Source organism: Prosopis cineraria, unplaced genomic scaffold (genome assembly GCF_029017545.1).
Source record: "Prosopis cineraria cultivar Desert tree isolate PC_DT_omini unplaced genomic scaffold, ASM2901754v1 PC11, whole genome shotgun sequence".
Classification (NCBI taxonomy): domain Eukaryota; kingdom Viridiplantae; phylum Streptophyta; class Magnoliopsida; order Fabales; family Fabaceae; genus Prosopis; species Prosopis cineraria.
The window spans coordinates 23,705,209-23,724,812 of NW_026555342.1; the positions used below are offsets into that span (position 1 = coordinate 23,705,209).

The following is a 19,604-nucleotide window of genomic DNA, read 5'->3' on the forward strand; positions in this document are numbered from 1 at the left end:
GGGTAAATAACTAAATGCAGCTTGAGCTGTGAAACGAATGTGGACGCATAGTCCATGAGAGTAATATTAACCAAAAATAGCTTGAAGTCGCAAAAACAAAACATAGGTACTTGACTTACGAATAACAAACGTGAAGATAGAGTTCACAAAATCAAACTAGTTAATCATTGACTAAGGCGTGCCAAGGGATAATGGATTTGTCATTAGCAACTAGTGTCCTGTATAAAATCCCATTCAAATTCATTTTCAAACATATAAGAAAATCATCATTATAAAAATACAATTCTTATTTTTAAAGTCAAACTCACATGAATAGCTTTGAGCATTAAAACCTTACAAAATAAAATTTCATAACTGAAGTCCATTTTTGACATTTATTGTGTAACCCAAAATACTCAGAGTTAATAAAAATAATCTCATCAATTTTGAACGTATTCTTCGTAAGGATAAACACATACCATTCCATTATCCAAATATCTCCTAATATCTCTTATAATTTCCCAAGATAAAAATAATTTAACAAAGTATAATACGTAATATAATTGTTATTGAATGTTCCATGTAAAAAAAATATTTTGGTAAGAGAATTTTATTGATAAATCAGTTAAATGCTATCCATTTACCTGTTATACTCCCAATTCCAAAGATTTACTTCTTTCTACCTTAAAAAAGTTTCTCCTCTTCTCAACATCCTATATAAAATATATAGAGAATTCGTTAATGGCCTTTACTCATATCACACAAATTCCCTTTTTCAAAGTTCTCTTATAAGATAATTTGAACTGATCAAATTTCTCAACATCCACTAAAGAGAATAATTGTCTTCTAATAATTGTTTAATCATCAACAATACATTCACCACAAGTATCTTGTCATCGCATGTCAAAACTCACATTGAGACATTTATAAACCTCTTGTAGGCATGAATCATTTAACGAAAACCAAACTCCCTTTTCTACAAATTTTATTTCCCCAACATCATATTTTATATCACCAAATTTTCCCATATGATTTTGGCCATAGAAAAATACTCCCTTTTTTTTTGAGCAAAAATAGATAAATACTCCCTTAAAATGCAATCCCTTAGTAAGCTTTTTTGTCAACTTACCAAATGTACATTATTTCAGATCTCACATTAAAGATTCCAAATCTCAACAATTTCTCGACAGCCGTATGGCTCAATCACGGTCATGCCTGTCACCGTAACTAATATAATTTCAGAAAATACAAAATCAAGCAAAACTTCTTCTAGTAGGAATTTTGTCAAACTCCTTTCTTGCACTAACCTTAAATCAAGCCAAACTTCTTCCTCTTCAATTCCCTTTTCCAAATTTTCCCATATGTATATTTGAACTAATTAAACTCCCTAATTTTCATTCCTTGTATAATAATCAATTCACATCAGAAAAGAATATCATTTACCCCATTCATTCATGCCTCTCTTTCACATTGAATTTCAGAAAAGTATGGATCCCAACAACACTCATCTACCAAAGCTATAGCTAAGATGAACCTTCAAATTCCCTTCATCTTTCAGCCACCAAATAACCAGCACAAAAGGTAGAAGAGAAAGAATCAATCTTCCCATACCAGTTCAGCTCCTAGGGTCAAACCAGAAAGAAAGACGAAAAATGAGCTCCACACCAGCACACGGACAATGCCAACGAAGATAAAGGAGAGTTTTGACGTTGCTACTAAAGTCAAAGAGGGAAGGACTAAAAAGATTACAGCACACAGAAGAAAAGAATGAAGAAGAATGAGCAGCAACACTCACAGCTGCAGTGCTAACGGAGGAGGAAGAACGGAGGACTTGCGAGCTTCCTAACACCAACAACGGCGGTGGATGACGCACCCATTTTCACTGGGAGCAGACGATCAGAATAGAGGAGGATGAAATTTCTGGAAGCACTCTCAATCTCTCTCTCGTTGCGGCAAACGAAAATGACGAGGACTGGGGGAAACAAATCTGATGGTTTTTTTTTTTTAATTTTAAAAAGAAAGCATTATGTTAATTTCGCAAAGCTGAAACCAAATAAAAATATTTCTTTTTGCATCAGCATGAATCGAATCGAATCGAACTCATCCTTGATACATATAAGTTATGTAACTCCCACTAAACCAACAATCCTACTTGGTAAAATAACTCCAAAATTAATAGAAATACATTTAAAACTAATGTTTTGAAATCCAGACCAGACATCAAACCGGAAAGAGCAACGGGTCATAGTTTTCATAGTTTAATTAGTTAGACCGCAATGAACCGATAACATAAAAATTAAATAAAAATAATATTTATATTAGATGCCTGGACCATTGGAGCTAGAGGCAGAGGCATGTCAGCACAAGCTCATGATCTCGAAAGAAGACGCTGGAGCTGGAGGTACTTTGTCATGTCACGACTCACAAGCTTTCGTTTTAATATCAAAGGTTGGATCGCTAAAGTTGAGGTAGAGGTTGGAGGAAAAGTTAAAGATTGAGCCTGGATCATAGAGGAGAGATTAGAGATTAGATATTAGAGATTAGAGAAGAGAAGAAGAGAGAGAATTAGTGATTAGAGAAGAGAAATTGTGAGTCTAAGCAACTCAAGCTAAATTTCTTTTTATTTGTATTTTTTTAGCTTTGAACCGGGTTGACCCGGCTCCAGTTTTCGGGTCAAAGCAGGTTCTCTCAAAACTAGCCGAGTCAACCCGATTCAAATGCTAGATTGATTTAATTGATTGAACTAAACTGTTTTGTTCAATGGGTAGTGGTTGGACTAGTCGAACCGTCCGGTCCAGTTCGATTTCAACAACACTAATTAAAACACATTATTATATATTTTAATTTTACTTAAAATTTTTAGGTTATTACAAAGTCATCAAGGGTGAACCATATTCCAGCAAAACAAAATTTAAAAACTGAATTATTGCATGATTCATAGTATATATAATCACAATGTGTTAAGAGTTGTGATCTTCAACCTGACAGTACTCGAATGTAACTCAATGGCACTAAATATTTGATAATTACATCAATATATATTGTTTGTTGTTTGCTTATGTCTTTTCATATGGAAAAGGATCATTGTACATTAGGCCTCTGTTATTTGGAAGTGGACCGGTTATGGTTATTTCACAATCACTAGAAACAACCTTCTTAATATGCACCAATCCAATGGGCAATAAGTGCAAGGTGAGATTAATTTTAATTAACACTTTAATTGACTTTAGATTGATGTAATTAAACTCAAAATTGATATATTTAAAATTAACTACTTTTTTCAATACACACATACACATTAGTTGTAGTTGTTGTCAAATATCTCGAAACCTCTATTATTTTTTTAAGGTAGACATTGAAATGTACCAATTTTTTGATTGAGACATTTAATGTATTTTCCCAGCACTGCTTACTTCCTTTCTACTAATTATATTTTGATATATGAAACAGGGACATGCTGGTGATATAAATTTGTTAATTGAAAATAAAGTTGCACGTGCTTTTCCCTGTGGAACTAGTGGAATAAAAAATATAAGTAACTATTCACCTGTAAGTATGTAATTCTTTCTTACAAACATATTATCATCACATAAATATAATTAAGTAACTGAGATTATATGTAGTATTAAAATTAGATGATCCGCCCTATATTACATACAATTTTGGGGGGGGGGGGGGGGAGTTGCATGATTTTGTGCCCAGCGGTGAACCCGAATGGAATTAATTAGCTCGTGGGGACAAAATTTATCCATAATATAAATATTATTTCTAAAAATTATAAATTAAGAAGGGTTAAGTGATAATTTGGACTTTGAATTATCTCTTCAAGACTGATTTAAACCCCTAAACCTGTGTTTGGTATATTTTGAATGGGGATAATCTCGTCTCTACTATTGATTCCAGATTAAGAAGTGGGATCCATCATTTTCTGCTTCTTGGCTTCCAAATTCTGTAATCTTCCCCAGCCCCCTTCGTTTATTTTGTTTTCTTAAAAAAGAAGAGACCTGCTATCACAACCTTCGACGAACAACATCATCCCGTCGCCGTTCAACGCAAGTGCATTCACCGTTGATTTTTTCCTCTCTAGGCTGTTCACAAATCTGCATTTTTTCGCCTTCCCTTCCCTCTTCCACACCATACTACCCCCATTAGCTGAAAGTCGTGTACACCGTTCCGTTCCCTGAACAACGACATTGATGGCGTTTTCGTGCGCCTTCACGGACTCCATGCACCAGAAATCGGACGTGTCCCAGATTTTAAGCTCTTATACCAGGAAACCGAATACACGAGCCCCTCGTTCACGGCCAAACCGGACACCGTGTCGCAGTGTTGAAACCACAGCCTACTCTTGCGTTGGTGAACGTTGACGTAGTTCTTGGGAAGCATAAACGACGCAGCTAATCCTTGACGGTGGGAAAGGTGAAGAGGAGGCTTCATATATAGTCGTAGTGCTTCACGCAGCTTCTCTTCATCCTTTCTTTCAGAGCCCTCGCTTTGTACCCCATTTTTGTTGTCCCTTATCTCCACCATGCTCTGCATTAAATTATTATTGCTGCTGCTGCTGCTATTATTATTATTCATGTCCATTGGTGATGTGAATTACATTGTGTATCACATTACTGCACACGCAAACGTACGAGAGAAGGCTAAAGAGGAACCTCAAAATCTTGACTCTTAAATTATTGGCCTATTAAATTCAGTCTCCACCATGCTATGCATTAAATCTAAAGCTGATTAAATATACAAGACAAGATACTTAAAAATGCAGCAGAGAGAGAGAGAGAGAAGATATCGGAGAGAGCACGAAGAAGCTGAGAGTGTGAGTGTTAGAACCTGGTTGAAGTTTAGTTGGGTCTAATTAATTAAGAGCCTGTTTGGATAGCCTTTTAATCAATTATTTGAGGCAAAAAATCAATTTTTGCCACAAACTATCCAACACCCCATTTGTCCAGAAAATCGATTTTTGACAAAAAAATATTGATTTTTCTCAAAGCTCCCCGGACTCAGCTTCTACGTTCAAATTATCTAACAAATATGAGCAAATACAAGAAAGGCCCCGGAAAAATTATAAAAAAGGCACAAAATTTATAAAATTAAAAAATTATGATAATTTATACAACTGAACTGAATAGTTAAAATTGATTCTGAATAAATTATAAAATTTTTCAATTCTATTAAAATTAATTTAAAAAAACAGTATCCAAACAGATTGTGTTATAACATAATCATTATGATTAAAATCTACCACTTAGTATGTGTTTGGATAAGTGATATAATCGATTTTTTACCCCAAATTAATTTTTATTATTATTATTATTCATGTCGATTGGCGATGTGGTACAAGAGAAGGCTAAGAGGAACCTCAAAGTCTTGACTCTTAAATTATTGGCCTGTTAAATTCAGTCTCCACCATGCTCTATAATAAATATAAAGTTGATTAAATATTAAGACAAGATACTCAAAAATGCAGTGTTGAGAGAGAGAGAGAGAGAGCACAAAGAAGCGGAGAGTGTGAGTGTTAGAGTCCGTTTGGATTTTAGTTGGGTATAATTAATTATAAAAAAATTAATTAATTTATGATTAATTCCCTTGAGGAGGTTGGCTGTATTCTCCTAATTTTATTTAGAAGTAAAAAATATATTATTGAAATTAAATATTTTGATTATTGTAAAAGTTTTCAATTATATTAATATTAATAATTTAATTTATGTAAATAAATACTTGATATATCTTAGTTTCAAATAAATTTAATAGAAGAGAAGGATTTCAATTCTGAAATAACAAATATCAATTTTACAATAACTAATGAAGATGATAATATACAAGTTGATATCTAATGACATCACGGATATAAGCCATATCAGAAACCGTTAAGCACTATCTTGAAATTTTGGTAACATAAAAATGTAGTAATATAACAAATGACATAAAATCTCTCTCTCTCTCTCTCTCTATAGACCTTTGCAACAATATTGTAATGACCCTAAATTTAATTAAATTAATTAATTTTTCTCTATCATTAATATTTTATTTAAATTAGTTTTATAACAAGTGCTAAGTGAAAGGTTGTGGTTGACAAAAGATTCAAATTTTGAATTTTACTAAAAAAAAAGAAGAGAATAGAGTTTTGGTTTTATTTTTTTTGTCATGAGAAAGTTTTGTGCTTTTCTTATAATTTTTTTCTTAAGCCATTCTTGTAATTTTTGCACATGCTTTTTGATCAGATTTTTCTCTCCCTCTCTCTCTCTCTCTCTCATTGAACACCAGAAGCTCACAGATATAGCTTAATCAAAAAATTGATTTTCAGAGAAAAATTGTTTACCTACTTAATGAAACAGGTGTTTGGGTATCTTTTGGAAAATTTATTTTTTAACTCAATAACGATTTTTAGCGTATCCAAACATGCAGTTAGTATGATTGAGTGAGTTGAGTCAAGGGAAGAGTGAAATAATAAATAAATAAATAAGTAAGAAGAGAGGAAGAAAATTAGAAAAACGGACACTCTCGTCACTGCCTTGTTACTTTACTGCTTTGTGGGTTCAGATATTCAAGAATAGAGGAGCGTTTGCCACCACAAGCCATAGTGAGCGAAGACAAGGTTTGATAGTTATAATCCATGTACGTACTTGGCTCTGGCATTGGGCGGCCGACTGGAGAAATTGGTGTCGTGAACCTTGATGATCTCCTAGGAATCAGAAGGGGAGGCCACCACCTCGACGTCGACGAAGCCTAGCCATGAGAGGACCGCAAGTGCGAGCGAGATTGGCCAAAGCAAGGTGGGGCCATATTGTATATTATAAAGGAAGAATGATAGAGAGGTTCCAAAAAAAATTAATTAATTCATAGGTCTTAAATGCCAAATGTTAGGAATTTGTAATTCAATTTTTCAATTTGACCACTCGTTATGATGAATTTGCAACAGCTTTATTCCAAATTTTAACAGGCAAATAATTTTTTTTATTTCTTCAACCATGCTAAAATATAAAAAAAATAACGGAGTTGTAAAATAGAAAGATTAAGTTGCAAATTTCCGATAGTTGACATTTAGGATCTAACTTGACTTAGTTGATCCTTTTAGGATCTCTTTGCTATTCTCCCTATTATAGAATATATTAGGTGTTTTAAAAGAAGTTGTTTATATAAAATAATATTAATTATCATAATCCCCCACTTAAATCTATTTATTTAACCTTATTATTTTTATAATGGACTTTTAATTGTGATTAAAGTAATTTTATTGCTTAGTCTTTTGAAGTCTCTACCTATAAAAGACAATACTGGCCGTTCTAAAAAGGGCCTTTGAGGTTTCAGACTTTCTTCCCTGTTTTATATCACACTGCTTCTCATATGCTTTACCTGATTTTATGAAGTGATTTTTGTTCTATGTTTTACTTTTTGCACGAAGAATTTGTTTAATCTTAGAAAGTTGCCACATGATCAACCCGATGTGGCATAATAATTTTTAAGAATAGTGTTTTTGAACACAATTCAGACTATGATTTACTTGCTTTTGCCGACAATTTTAAGAGCTGCATATTCCAACATGTTATGACTGTGCTAAATGTAATGACCCAAAACTTTTAAATTAAATAAATTTTTAATTAATATTTTTATTTAAATTAGTTTTATAGAAAGTGAAGAGTGGTCGTTTAGTGAAATTTACTTTAGTAACTTTTTGAATGTCCAAAGTTTGTTTTTCATTTAGCAAAAAATTCATTTTATTCTGTTTTAAATTATAGAAAATTTTAGGCTCATTCTTGTAATTTTTCCTTGTGTAATTTCTTGTAGTTTCCCAATTTTCCTTTTTCAGTCAGAATTTATATTCATTCTACACAAAAAATAGAGAATTGCGTTTTACCTCAATTTCTTTCTTTTCTTCACCGACATAAGCTCCTCTGATTCTTGACTGTCGGTCTGCGTTTCTGCTCTTCACCATCGACTGGCTTCCTAGATCTTCGCCATCAAGTTCCTCTCTTCGCCGTCGCTATTTCGCAGCTAGGGGGGGAGGTCGCTGGATTCTCTCCTTTGTTCGGCCCTTCTTTGACTCTTCTCTGCTTCGCGGCTGTCAGTGATGCGTGGTACGTCATCTTGAACTTCTCTTCCTCCTCAGTTCTAGACGTGAGGTAACCTCAGTTTCTCTTCCTCCTATGACCGATGGGTGCTGTCTCTTCTTTGATTTATGCTGCTGTGGAAAAAAAAAAAGAAAAAAAAAGCAGAAAAGAGAGAGAGAGAGAGAGGAAGAAAGAAACTCATTTCAGTTGCAATGCAATGTTTGGAGAAGGAAGGAAAATGAGAACTAAGCAAGAGTTTGGAAAGGTTTGGCTGTTATGTCTTGCGAAATCAATTAAAAAAACAGATAGAGATTTGAGAAAACTCTGATAGGTTGTGTTGTCATTTTGAAATATATAATTGTTGAATTTGAATTGAGGTGTGCTGGTGTAACGATGGGATGTTATTTTATTTTGATGCTAAGTTGAATTTGATGTAATGTATTCTTGACAAGTTTGGAAGTGTTTGAAAGGATTGTTGAAAAAGGGTCAAGGAGATGTTTATCTATATATTATTTTGAGTGTCCACAAGGTATCTGTTAAATGTCTAAAAGAGAAATTGTAACAATGAGAAGTTTAATGTTACGTTAAGAGGAGTTGTAGGGATAGACTATGATTTGTTAAATAGTTTAATTGATTCAAGCATAACTAAAGTTTTAAATGATGATGGGTGCTATTTTGAATATTAGTTGAATATCTACAAAGTGTTTGAAAAATTACTTGACGAGTAAAGTTAAAGGATGCAGTGAGAGATTAATATGGTAAAGATAATTTTGCTAGATGTTAGAAATTGATAGTTAAATACGTACTTACTTATATTAAGAAAAGAATGACAAAAATGATTTTAGGATTGTAATTTATTTGTTGGGAAGTTAATGGCATCGTTGGAATTATAGTGAGAAGTTAAAGTAAAGTAAGCTTTAGAACTCTTGGAGAATTTCTCAGGTGAGTGGGTAGTGTTCCAAATAATTTCTTACAAAATATTTATAAATTTCTTTATTTAAATTTTTACATCATTCATTTATAAGTTGTATAAATATTCTTGTTAATTTTAATTTTATGATTCATACAATTCTTTTTACTTACCCAACTTCTGTATTAATTGGTTATTATGGAATTTTCTTTACATTCATTAAGAATTATGCTATTATTAAAGAATATTTGGATTCAATACATTATTATAGAATATTATTCTAAACATTTTTGTTGTTTAAATGTTTATTAGTTATATTATCGTTATTAAAAATGGTAATTCATACATGGAGAAAATTGAAAAGAAAATTTAAAAGTTGAACATTATATTTTAAAAAGAATGGTTTTCAATGAATGTTTCAACTCCATGCACGCTTGATTTTAATTAGGGGGACTAAATTAGAACGCTGGATGCTAACAGTAGTTCTGTTAGCTCTTAGCACACCATGGTACACTATCTAGCAAAGTGTTTGCAGGAGATGCTAGCCCCGTACGCAGGCCAACACATGTGGAATGAAGGGATGAATATTCATGATTATCATACTCACACTTGTTTCGTGAGTTTCATGCTTGCATTTGTTTCATGGCTTTTAACTACACTTGATTACTTCATGGCTTTAAGCCACATTTATTGGTTATTTATTCTCGTGGACTGTGATATTAAATGTTTCGATAAAGTCCCACTAAAAGTGAATTTTAGAAATTTATTATTTTTAAACTTATTCTATTAAACGAACTGTTGTTTGATTGTATATGGTAAATTCCCTCCTAGATTGGTTTTAAAAATTTATTGTTTTATATTAGTTATTCACAAACATTTTTTTATTATATCATTATTTGAATTCCTTTTATATATTTTTTTGAGTCGTTCAATTCTTGTTAACCTATAAAACTCCAAAATTATTGGTTTATTTCATGGTTAATTATTAAGTGACTTTGTCATTTATTGTTAGTAAATATGGGTTTTAATATTTCATTGATTTGTTATAAACTAAATTTTATTAATTATTACTTTTACATGTTTTATCTATGATTTTCATTAGGACACTACTCATCAAAAAATTTCTTTAGTCTCAAATAATATAGTTGACCCTGCACCTCTTGCTAATTATTGAGAGGCTCTATTGCTTTTTGAACAATGAAAGCATGCTTCAATCATTTATTTTAATGTAAATAGTCATTATATTATACAATGATAGTTAGTGCTCAACTTATACTTTAATTAGGTTTTGGTCCTATTTTGTTATCATGTAATCTGCTGGTTTGGAGTTAAGTTCCTTTTTGGGATTTGCTGACATGTTTATTGAGTATAAAAAATTTTGGGATGTTGTAATTGTAAGGGAGACTTTGCTAAAATTTCTACCAAATGTTTAAGACTTTATGACTTTATAATTAGATATAAATAAATAAATAATATATATTATACAATTTATTGATCAATATAATTTATCTATCACTATTATAGTTTAATATTTGGATAATTAAGACTTATGAAATGTGAGTGAATCCAATATTTCGTGCCGGTCACACCATTAGTATTGGGGTGTGACACTAAACTTGGTTTTGGACTCAATGAAGGCATGTGGTGAGGCAGTGGGTTTTGATAGTGTTTAGGTATAGTATTGAGTATTGGGGTGCATGTGAGTGACTATATGTTGAGATGGATAATGGTGAGTATGAACATAAATAATGCCAAATTTGGCCCAAATTTGAACTCATTTAAGACCTCAGTAGCGGTGCGTTTGAATTACTCTCAAGCATAAATACCACATGCTTATGATACTGGCAAAATGATCTGATGTTGTGTAAGGAGAGCAATCACATTACTTAAGCTATGAAAATGATTTTGGAAGTTGACCTACCATAGCTAGGAATGCATGGCTTGCTAGAATTTAAATGCTTCATTGTGATTTTTCCTCCTGCACGAACATGGGGTCCTATTCTGTTTTAGGTAGCCATATCTTTTTGCATTTTGAAATTGCCATTTGTAATGCTATTTTCATTGTTAGGAGTCGGCAAAATGCAAATATGGTTATTTGGTAGATTAGTCGAGTTTGATGCAGAAATGTTTAGATACTACGATATGCACGGAAGAAGATTCATAGGGTAATCAAGTAAGGGAAATTAGTTGAGAACAAGATGGAAAGAATATAAACACCTTGAATATGAATGGCAATCAGATACCATTCTTAGGCCCATGATAGGAGTTGAAGTATGCGGCTAAAATGTTTTTAGCGACCGGTAGATGATCAAACGAAACTATACATATGAGTATTTTAATTTGGCCAATACGAACAGAAACAATTCAGCAAATGATTGATCATTTACTCAGCAATAATAAATTACAATGATGAGAATTTATTATATTTATTATCATTTTCATATCAGTTGTGTGAAAATTGTTGTGTGTGTCAAAAGTCTCACATTGCCTCAATAAAGAACTCTCCTAGTGTATAAATACTAAGAAATGAAATGGGTTAGTAAAATGAATTTGGATGAGAAGTGGGCTCGGGTGCAAAAAATAAGCTAACTCAGGGCAATTGTAATTGAAATCAGCCGATTCACCCCCCTTGCGAGTGAGTTCAAGAGGCACTGGATTTTTTTTATTGAATTATTTTTACAAAAAATAAATAATTATTTATTGACATGAGCTTTTGTTTTTTGGCCATTAACTAGATTCTGAAACGGATGATTAAATTTCTAAATGTGTTTATCCCCCCAACATTTCCAGACAAGTGCTTAAACGTGTTTTATGTTTGTGTAATCGGTGAATTAATCCAGAAAATGCCAGCTAACGTTCATCCAAGATCTTGGCCTATATATAGGCATGCATTCAGACTAAACAAGATGACAGCCACTTAAACTTTTGAGGCATTCTTCTCCTCCTCCGACTTCTCTTGTTTGTCTGAGTTTATTTCTATTAGTGCTGTTGTTCTGTGCCTTTGCGTTGTGTAGAAAGTGCTTGTTTAATCCTATAAAATTGCAGGTCTGTCATCACGGTGTGCCGGAATATTCTTAAGGACAGTGTCCTTCCGAGCATGACTCATGTAGCTCGCGATTTACATTCATACCGCCAACAAAAACTTTGGGTTTTTTGGTCAAGGAAAATGCTGGGATTAAACCTTAATATTTTTGTTTACATTAATATGGCAGTAATTGCAATTTTTCGTGATAGTATATTTCATATATATTACAGTTTTATGAACTTAATAATTTTCAGAGAACTAAAATATTTGTAATTAGGTGATGTGTACATTTGATGCATGTCTTGATGTGTGTTTACGGCATCAATGTGAAATTATATTTTGATGTGGACTGAAATAAAAATATAATTTATTGATGACGTGAAATTATATTTTGATCCTATTTGGAAATTTATAAATGTGGAAATTTCTGCATTTAATTTTGTGATTATCGCGTTCAGTTTTTTGACTGGCAGAAGGAGATATTGTTAAGTTTTTTTTTTTTTTAACGTCTCGATCAAGAATAAATTCCTTTCATTTGATACCATCATTAATATGCTTTACAATATCCAAATGTGGGTGCGTGGTATTTTTTTTCTTTGAAAATTCTGATTGCTTTTGGTGTTTTAATTTGATTAGAATGATATTTGAGAAATGATTTTAATTTAATTAGAATGGAAGGAGATTATATGATGAGATTATAATATAATTTGAATTATTCATATGGTATGATATATTTTTCATATGATTAAAATATTTTAAAGTGCAGGGTGTCAGCTAGGAAAAATATTTTGCTTTAATCTAAAAATTGTGTTGTGCCAAATTATTATCCTTATTTTATAAATGTCAAGATATTATTGTGTTGTGATTTAGAGATAAAAATTAATTAAGAGGAGGCTATTATTTGCATGAGAGTAAATTTTTTTAATTATGAATGTTTTTTACAGCTCGAAACAAGCATTTTAATGGTGATATAAATTTAATCATTTGTTTGGTATAAATAAATGCATTTCAAAATAGGTGTATGACCTATTTAATTATCTTTGCATAAGTCTTCATTATTGTGAATAATGATTTGCTTACCTGTGTCAAGGTCCCATGAGTTAAATAAAATATTTTTAAATCATGGTTTTGTGAATAGTGGATTCCCGTTCGTTGTAAAAAATATGCCGACGTTAATTGAATAGTATATTCACATGAGAAGATTTGCTAGTGATTATTTACCCTTAGTGGTGACAAAAATAAAACATATTAATAGGACTACAATGGAGATAGAGTTCATTACCTTAAAATTAGAGTTTATGTTGTGAAAAATCTTCTTAACAATTATTTTGGTACAAAACTGACACTTAGTGTCAATGAGTTGTTATTATGCTAATATGTCATTTAACAAAAATGATGAGATATTTTTGTTGCTCAGTTAGTGTATGTACAAATTTTTGAGAGGTTACTGCATTAATAAATAGTAATCTTATGACATATGTTGTATGGAGATTGAGCATATAAGTAGTCTCATAAGAGCATGAGACAAATGAGAATGTGAGGGATACCATGAATGTCGGTATCATAAATAATGGGTTTCCATGGTATTAAAATAACACAATGATATTAACTGAATTTTATATTCATAATGAGAAAAAATCCAGTGGTAGTCAAATAAAATATTGAGAGTCAAAGTTTATAACTTTGGATTTGGTTAATAATTAATGAGGCTGAGTAGTTGAAATTCTCCTTAGCAAATATTATATTGAGAGTAAAATTGGCATAGACTATGCCGATGATTTATGATAGCTAATCAGTAATAGCTACAGCTAAAAATAAGATTTGTAATGACAAGAGTAGACATATTCGATTGAGACATAATGTTATAAGGCAACTGTTAGAATATAGGTTATCTTAATCAATTATGCATATAAGATCAGAGTTAAATCTAGCGGATTCATTAACTAGCCCCTGGGGAACAATTTAATTATTGAAATGTGATGGGGAAAGGAGTCACTTAATCCAATTTGAAATTAATGATGATAACAGCCTAACCTTGTAATTGGAGATCCCATGATGGATTAAAAAAAAGTCACTTGTTAGTCACTACTACAAAATTTTACATATATAAGATGTCAAGAAAAATGACAGTAAAAAAATAGGCCATACAATGGTGAGGCAGATGATGATTAGACCATAAATGATGAATATTTTAAACCACTATCATATATATATTTTACAATATATAATGGGCATTTAAACCTGTCATATAAAACTTTAGATTCTAAAATTTTAAAAAATAACAATTAATAATATACTGTATGATGGTTAAACAACTTAACTGTCATATATTTAAACACCAAATTATGTCGGTTAAGGATCTTAACCGTTAAATTAAGAACGGCTAGGGGGTGAATGATGTAGTGGAGGAGCGAAGGTCAGAAGCCATGCTGGAACGATATTGGTGAGATCAAAAGAGAATAATGACAGAAGAATGAAAGAAGTGCTGAGTGATGTGGGTCCTACCGTACTAAAAGTAAAGTTCGGTGCAAATTAACGGTGAAAACGAGATTACTTCATATTTAATTATTTATAATTTAAAATATATTAAATATAATTTTAAAGCTTCAATCACTCCTGAATTTAGAGTTTTAGGTCTAAATTACCATTTAATCTAATATTTTATTGGCGTTCTCAAAAATATTAAATGATAGTTTCCTAAAAAAGCGTGTTACAAAGAAAAAATTTTAATAAATATATTATATTATATTATTTTTTGTGTGTTCATAATTCTTGGCTAAATCTTGAGCGTTGCATGCATGATAATCTGCATGACATTTTGAGAAATACAGTGTGTAACATGAAAAGCATAACTAAAGAAAATGATTAGAGGGCCTTCTTTATAAATTTTCATTAACTTTATAATTAACCAATAAAAAGCCTGGAATCATGAATGCAATATATATATATATATGTGTGTGTGTGTGTGTGGGTGTGTGTGTGACTAAAGAAACTGTCAATTATACAATTATATCTATTAGAATTTAGAAGTGACTCTGATAGAATGTGAGAGATATATTATTTGGGGTATAATAATTCTTATAAAGAAAGTAAAAGCAGACTTCTGCGTTGGATAATATATTTAGGAAAAATTTCATTGAAGTCTCATGGAAAAAACTTATTTATAAATAAATCCCACAAAATTTAAAAACTACAACTTGATCCCTTGAGATTTGAGTGTAATTTAAAATTAAAATAAAAAAATAATAATGCCTCTATTAAAAATATATACATTAAATCAGTCAAATAATTTACAACTACTTCATTAACAATTTATAACTATAACTTTTATCGAATATGTAAAGTTACAGTTGTAAAAAGATGAAGTTATAATTATAAATTATTGATGAAGTAATTGTAAACAATTAAAGTTTGACATCATCAGTAACACATGACTATTTAACTATTGGACATGTGAAATTATAATTATAAAAAATTAAAATTATAGTTATAAATTGCTAATAAAATAGTTGTAAATTGATTATTTGATTGATGTAATGTATGTTTAATTGGGTATTATTTTTGCAACCTAATTTCAAATTACACTCATGTTTCAAGGGAGACCTTGATGTAATTTTTAAATTTTGTGAGATTTATTTGTAAATAAGTCTATTCTATGGGACCTATACATAAATTTTTCTTATATTTATTAGTTATCTTAAAATAAAAGAGTCTAGATTCAACCCCTTGTGTTGCATGTATGATAATTCTCTCAGCAGGAGTTGGAATTTTGGTTTGTCATGTACTGAGTGACTAATTTTTTTCTTTAGACCCAACCTCATTAGTAAAACTTGTTTGTCTTTGTTCACACCTTTGAATAATTTCCTGACCAATTGTTCTATTCTTTTCCATGCGCATTTGTCTGGACTTGGGATATCAAGGCCTTATTCTTTAACGTTCTTTATAATGCCTCAATTTTCTTAATTATTTTTTAATCTTCTTATCATTAAATTCTGGATAAAATATTTTTTAAATAAAAGCAGACTTCTGCGTTGGACAATGTATTTATTTGTCATCTTAAAATAAAAGAGTCTAGATTGAACCCCTTGTATTGCATGTATGATAATTCTCTTAGCGGGCATTGGAATTTTGGTTTGTTATGTTTGTGAGTGACTAATCCCTTTCGTTAAACCCAACCTCATTAGTAAAATTTATTTGTCTTTTTTCACATCTTTGAATAATTTCCCGCTCAACTGCTCTAGTCTTTTCCGTGCACATTTGTCTAGAGTTGGGATATCTAAGGCCCTAATTTTTTTTTTTAAACTCCTTTGTAATGCCTTAATTTTTAAATTATTTTTAATCATTTGATCATTAAATTCTAGATAAAATGTTTTTTTTAAGATAAAAGCAGACTTCTGTGTTGGATAATATATTTATTAGTCGTCTTAAAATACAAGAGTCTAGATTGAACCCCTGTATTGCATGTATGATAATCCTCTCAGTAGGGATTGGAATTTTAATTTGTCATGTGGTGAGGCTATTCATTTTCGTTAGACCCAAATTCATTAGTAAAATTTATTTGTCTTTGTTCACACCTTTGAATAATTTCCTGACCAACTGCTCTGTTCTTTTCCATGCACATTTATCTGGACTTTGGGATATCTAAGGCCCTAATTTTCAAACTACTTTGTAATGCCTCAATTTTTTAAATAATTTTTAATCTTTTGATCATTAAATTATAGATAAAATGATTTTTTTTACCAGAGATAAAATGATGGACATTCTGATATCTTATAGTCATGAAACGAAATAGTTTTATATTTTTTACGGCTTTTTAAAGAAAATAGCCGAAAATTGCGCAGTTTCAGTTTATTTTCTTGAAAAAATCATAAAAATTAAAATTGCACAATTTCTTGACTGTGACATGTTAGAATGTTTATTATTTTATTTGAAAGCTAATACTCAAAAGAAAAAAATCGGGAGGTTAGAACATTACAAATGATATTAGAAGGGTCAAGCATTGGAGGCCCCGGACTCACATTTTTTTAATACACTAATAATTACTCCTTTAGTTTTATTTATAAAATAAAGTGGGAACATTTGTAGGGAACATTTGTGACTTTTATGTCCATTTTTACTCTTTTGCTCATATTAAAGCTGGAAAAGTTATTAATTGCTGAAGTATTTTACTTTTAAATTATGTGTGTATGTATATATTTAATAGAGATAAATCAAGTTAAATTTATTACATTTTTAGATAGAGCTAATAATGAGATTTGAGATTTTACTTGATTCCACTAAAATATTGTAATAACTCATATTATAAGATCCAATAATAAGATAAATTTATTGAATTTTTATTAATTGTTGGAGTAAGAATAACATGCATTAGTGGTTTAGTGGAATTTCTATTGGCACTTTATTATTTAGATCTTGTGCTCAAGTCCTCATTGCGCACAGAAAGGGAGATTTTTAGTTTTACCTCTTGCAGGAAATTACCATTTTGCCCCTGAACTAAAAAAAAAAAAGAAGAAAATGTGAGTGGCAGAGTTTAAGTCGGGCAATTTCTTCACTCTTTCTTCTCCATCTTCACTCTTTGAAGATTCCAGATCTAGAGAGAGAGAGAGCTCAGTCTCTGATTCAGCCTTCTTCCTTCTCTTCGTTCTTCCGCCGCCAGCAACCATGGGATGCTATTTGTTCGATACTGTAGTGTTTCGATGAGGTGACGATTTTATTCTCCCTTCCTCATTTTGGTTTAGTCGAACAAGAGGGGGAGATTGACTGAGAGAGCACACTAACTAGCACCCCCCTTGTTCACTCATCCGAGCTTCCTTCGTAGTTCAGGCTGTTGCAAGTGAGAATCGGGTAATGTTCCACCGTTGCTCTGTCATTTTTTCTGATATGAGGTCCACTCATCCTCCCCTGCTTCTCTGTTGGTGTGCCGCTATGGGGGTCACTATTGTTGGTCTTCTCCTTCGTCTTCCCTTCTTCGCACGTCGCCTGTAACATTCAACTTCTTCTTGATTCAAACAGTAGTATCTCCTTCTTCCAACTTCCGCCATTGTTAATATAAGCTTCAAACTTTCTTTTTCTTCTACTCTGCTCGAGTAGTTGTTACTTCAGGGGGTTTAGAGAAAGAAAATCTCAATTAAGGTAGTAAGGAATCGTTGAAACTATAAAGGTGAATTTTGTGTTTGAGAATAGTATATGTAAGTGGATAATATCTTAATTAATTTATCTATAAAATTATTTTCTAAAACATTATATTTTTTAAGTAGATTATTTTAATAAATACTATGTCAAGTATTGAATAATTTATTATTTAAATTTCTTTATCTAGTGAAATTATTTTTTATCATCTCTTGAAATTTTGGTTTTCAATAAATGCAAGCACGAACGCTAGTTATGAAATTCTATTTTGATAAGTTTTGATGCTTAAAACTATTTATGTGAGTTTGACTTTGAGAATGAGAACTAAATTTTTATAGTGATGATTTTCTCGCATGTTTGAAAATGAAATTGGAGGAAATTTTATGCAAGACAATGGTTGCTAATAGAAATTCATTAGCCCTTAACGCCTTAGTTAATGACTAACTAATTGGATTCTCGAGAGCTCTATTCTCACATCAGTTTTTTGTGGGTCTTACACTTGTGTTTGTTTTGTGACTTTGACCGCATTTGGTTAGTATTATTCTCATGGACTGCATATCCATATTTATTTTTGTGGCATAAGCCACATTTGGTTTTTTAACTCCATGGGCTATGTATCCACGTTTGTATATTGTTTTGATAAATTCCCCCAAAAATGTGAATTTTTAATTAATTGGTAATTTTCTACGTAATGGTTTTTAATTTAGTGAATATGTTATTTTTATTTATTTATTTAATCATTTTAATTAATCAAGATCAAATGTGAAAGCTGCTTTGTCATTATAGATATAAGATTTTTTGATATTAAAGTTATTTAGAACTTCTATTTTGAATTTACAAATTTTTTTGCATTGAATTTTTTTCTTTAATTTATGTAAATGTTGTAGTTTAATCATTTTGATCCTACATTATGTTATGGTCAAGACTTTCTTTATTGAAAAAATATTTTTTTGGTCCCAAATAGCTTGTACTTCCATCTGATCATTCAAGGAATTTTACTACTAGATTGAAGTTGTGACACCATTTTGGTTAATGTCTATTTTATGTAAAATTTTAATCTATATATTGTACTTTTATAAAAAATGTTATAGGTGTTCCGCATAGTCTATGATTAAGTTTTTATTTTGTAAATATTTTATCCGCTAGCTGAAAGGAGCTTAGCCCCTATAGGTTATAATATTTCTTTGAAAATTGTGTTGTAGTATTTGGGAGATTCTTTTTACAGAAAAGATTTGTCAGAATTTTGACAAAAATATTCAAGTTTCATTTAAATCAAAAGTATTTTTTAAAATAAAAAATTTCTTGAATTAGGCTCAAGGGATGTGTATTTAGGTGTGTATCCGTGCTTATCACTCCCATATTTTGGGGCGTGACAAATATGCTGGAACTAACTTATAAGTAAGACCAGAAGGAGTAAATCATAAATTAAATAAAATTATATTTGTGTCTAATAACATGTTCAAAATATTTTTATATTGAACATATATATATATATATATATATATGATTC

At 30.9% G+C, this 19,604-nt stretch overlaps 1 protein-coding gene across 1 annotated transcript; it reads right to left on the minus strand.

Moving 5' to 3' along the window:
- Window positions 1-3,967: 3,967 nt before the first annotated feature.
- On the minus strand, window positions 3,968-4,566 carry LOC129286354 (protein JINGUBANG-like). The gene is made up of 2 exons (XM_054922332.1): window positions 4,290-4,566; window positions 3,968-4,242 (listed from the first exon to the last, which is right to left on the minus strand). Exons 1-2 carry the CDS (start codon window positions 4,564-4,566, stop codon window positions 3,968-3,970), a joined length of 552 nt encoding a protein of 183 aa, XP_054778307.1.
- Window positions 4,567-19,604: the final 15,038 nt, after the last annotated feature.

Excerpts from the sequence above, each read along its gene's own strand:
- LOC129286354 (XM_054922332.1), bottom strand. The coding sequence starts at position 4,566 with ATGGACATGAATAATAATAATAGCAGCAGCAGCAGCAATAATAATTTA. Across the intron at positions 4,243-4,289 it reads ACACTGCGACACGGTGTCCG|AGCTTAAAATCTGGGACACG; the intron begins GTTTGGCCGTGA and ends TCCTGGTATAAG.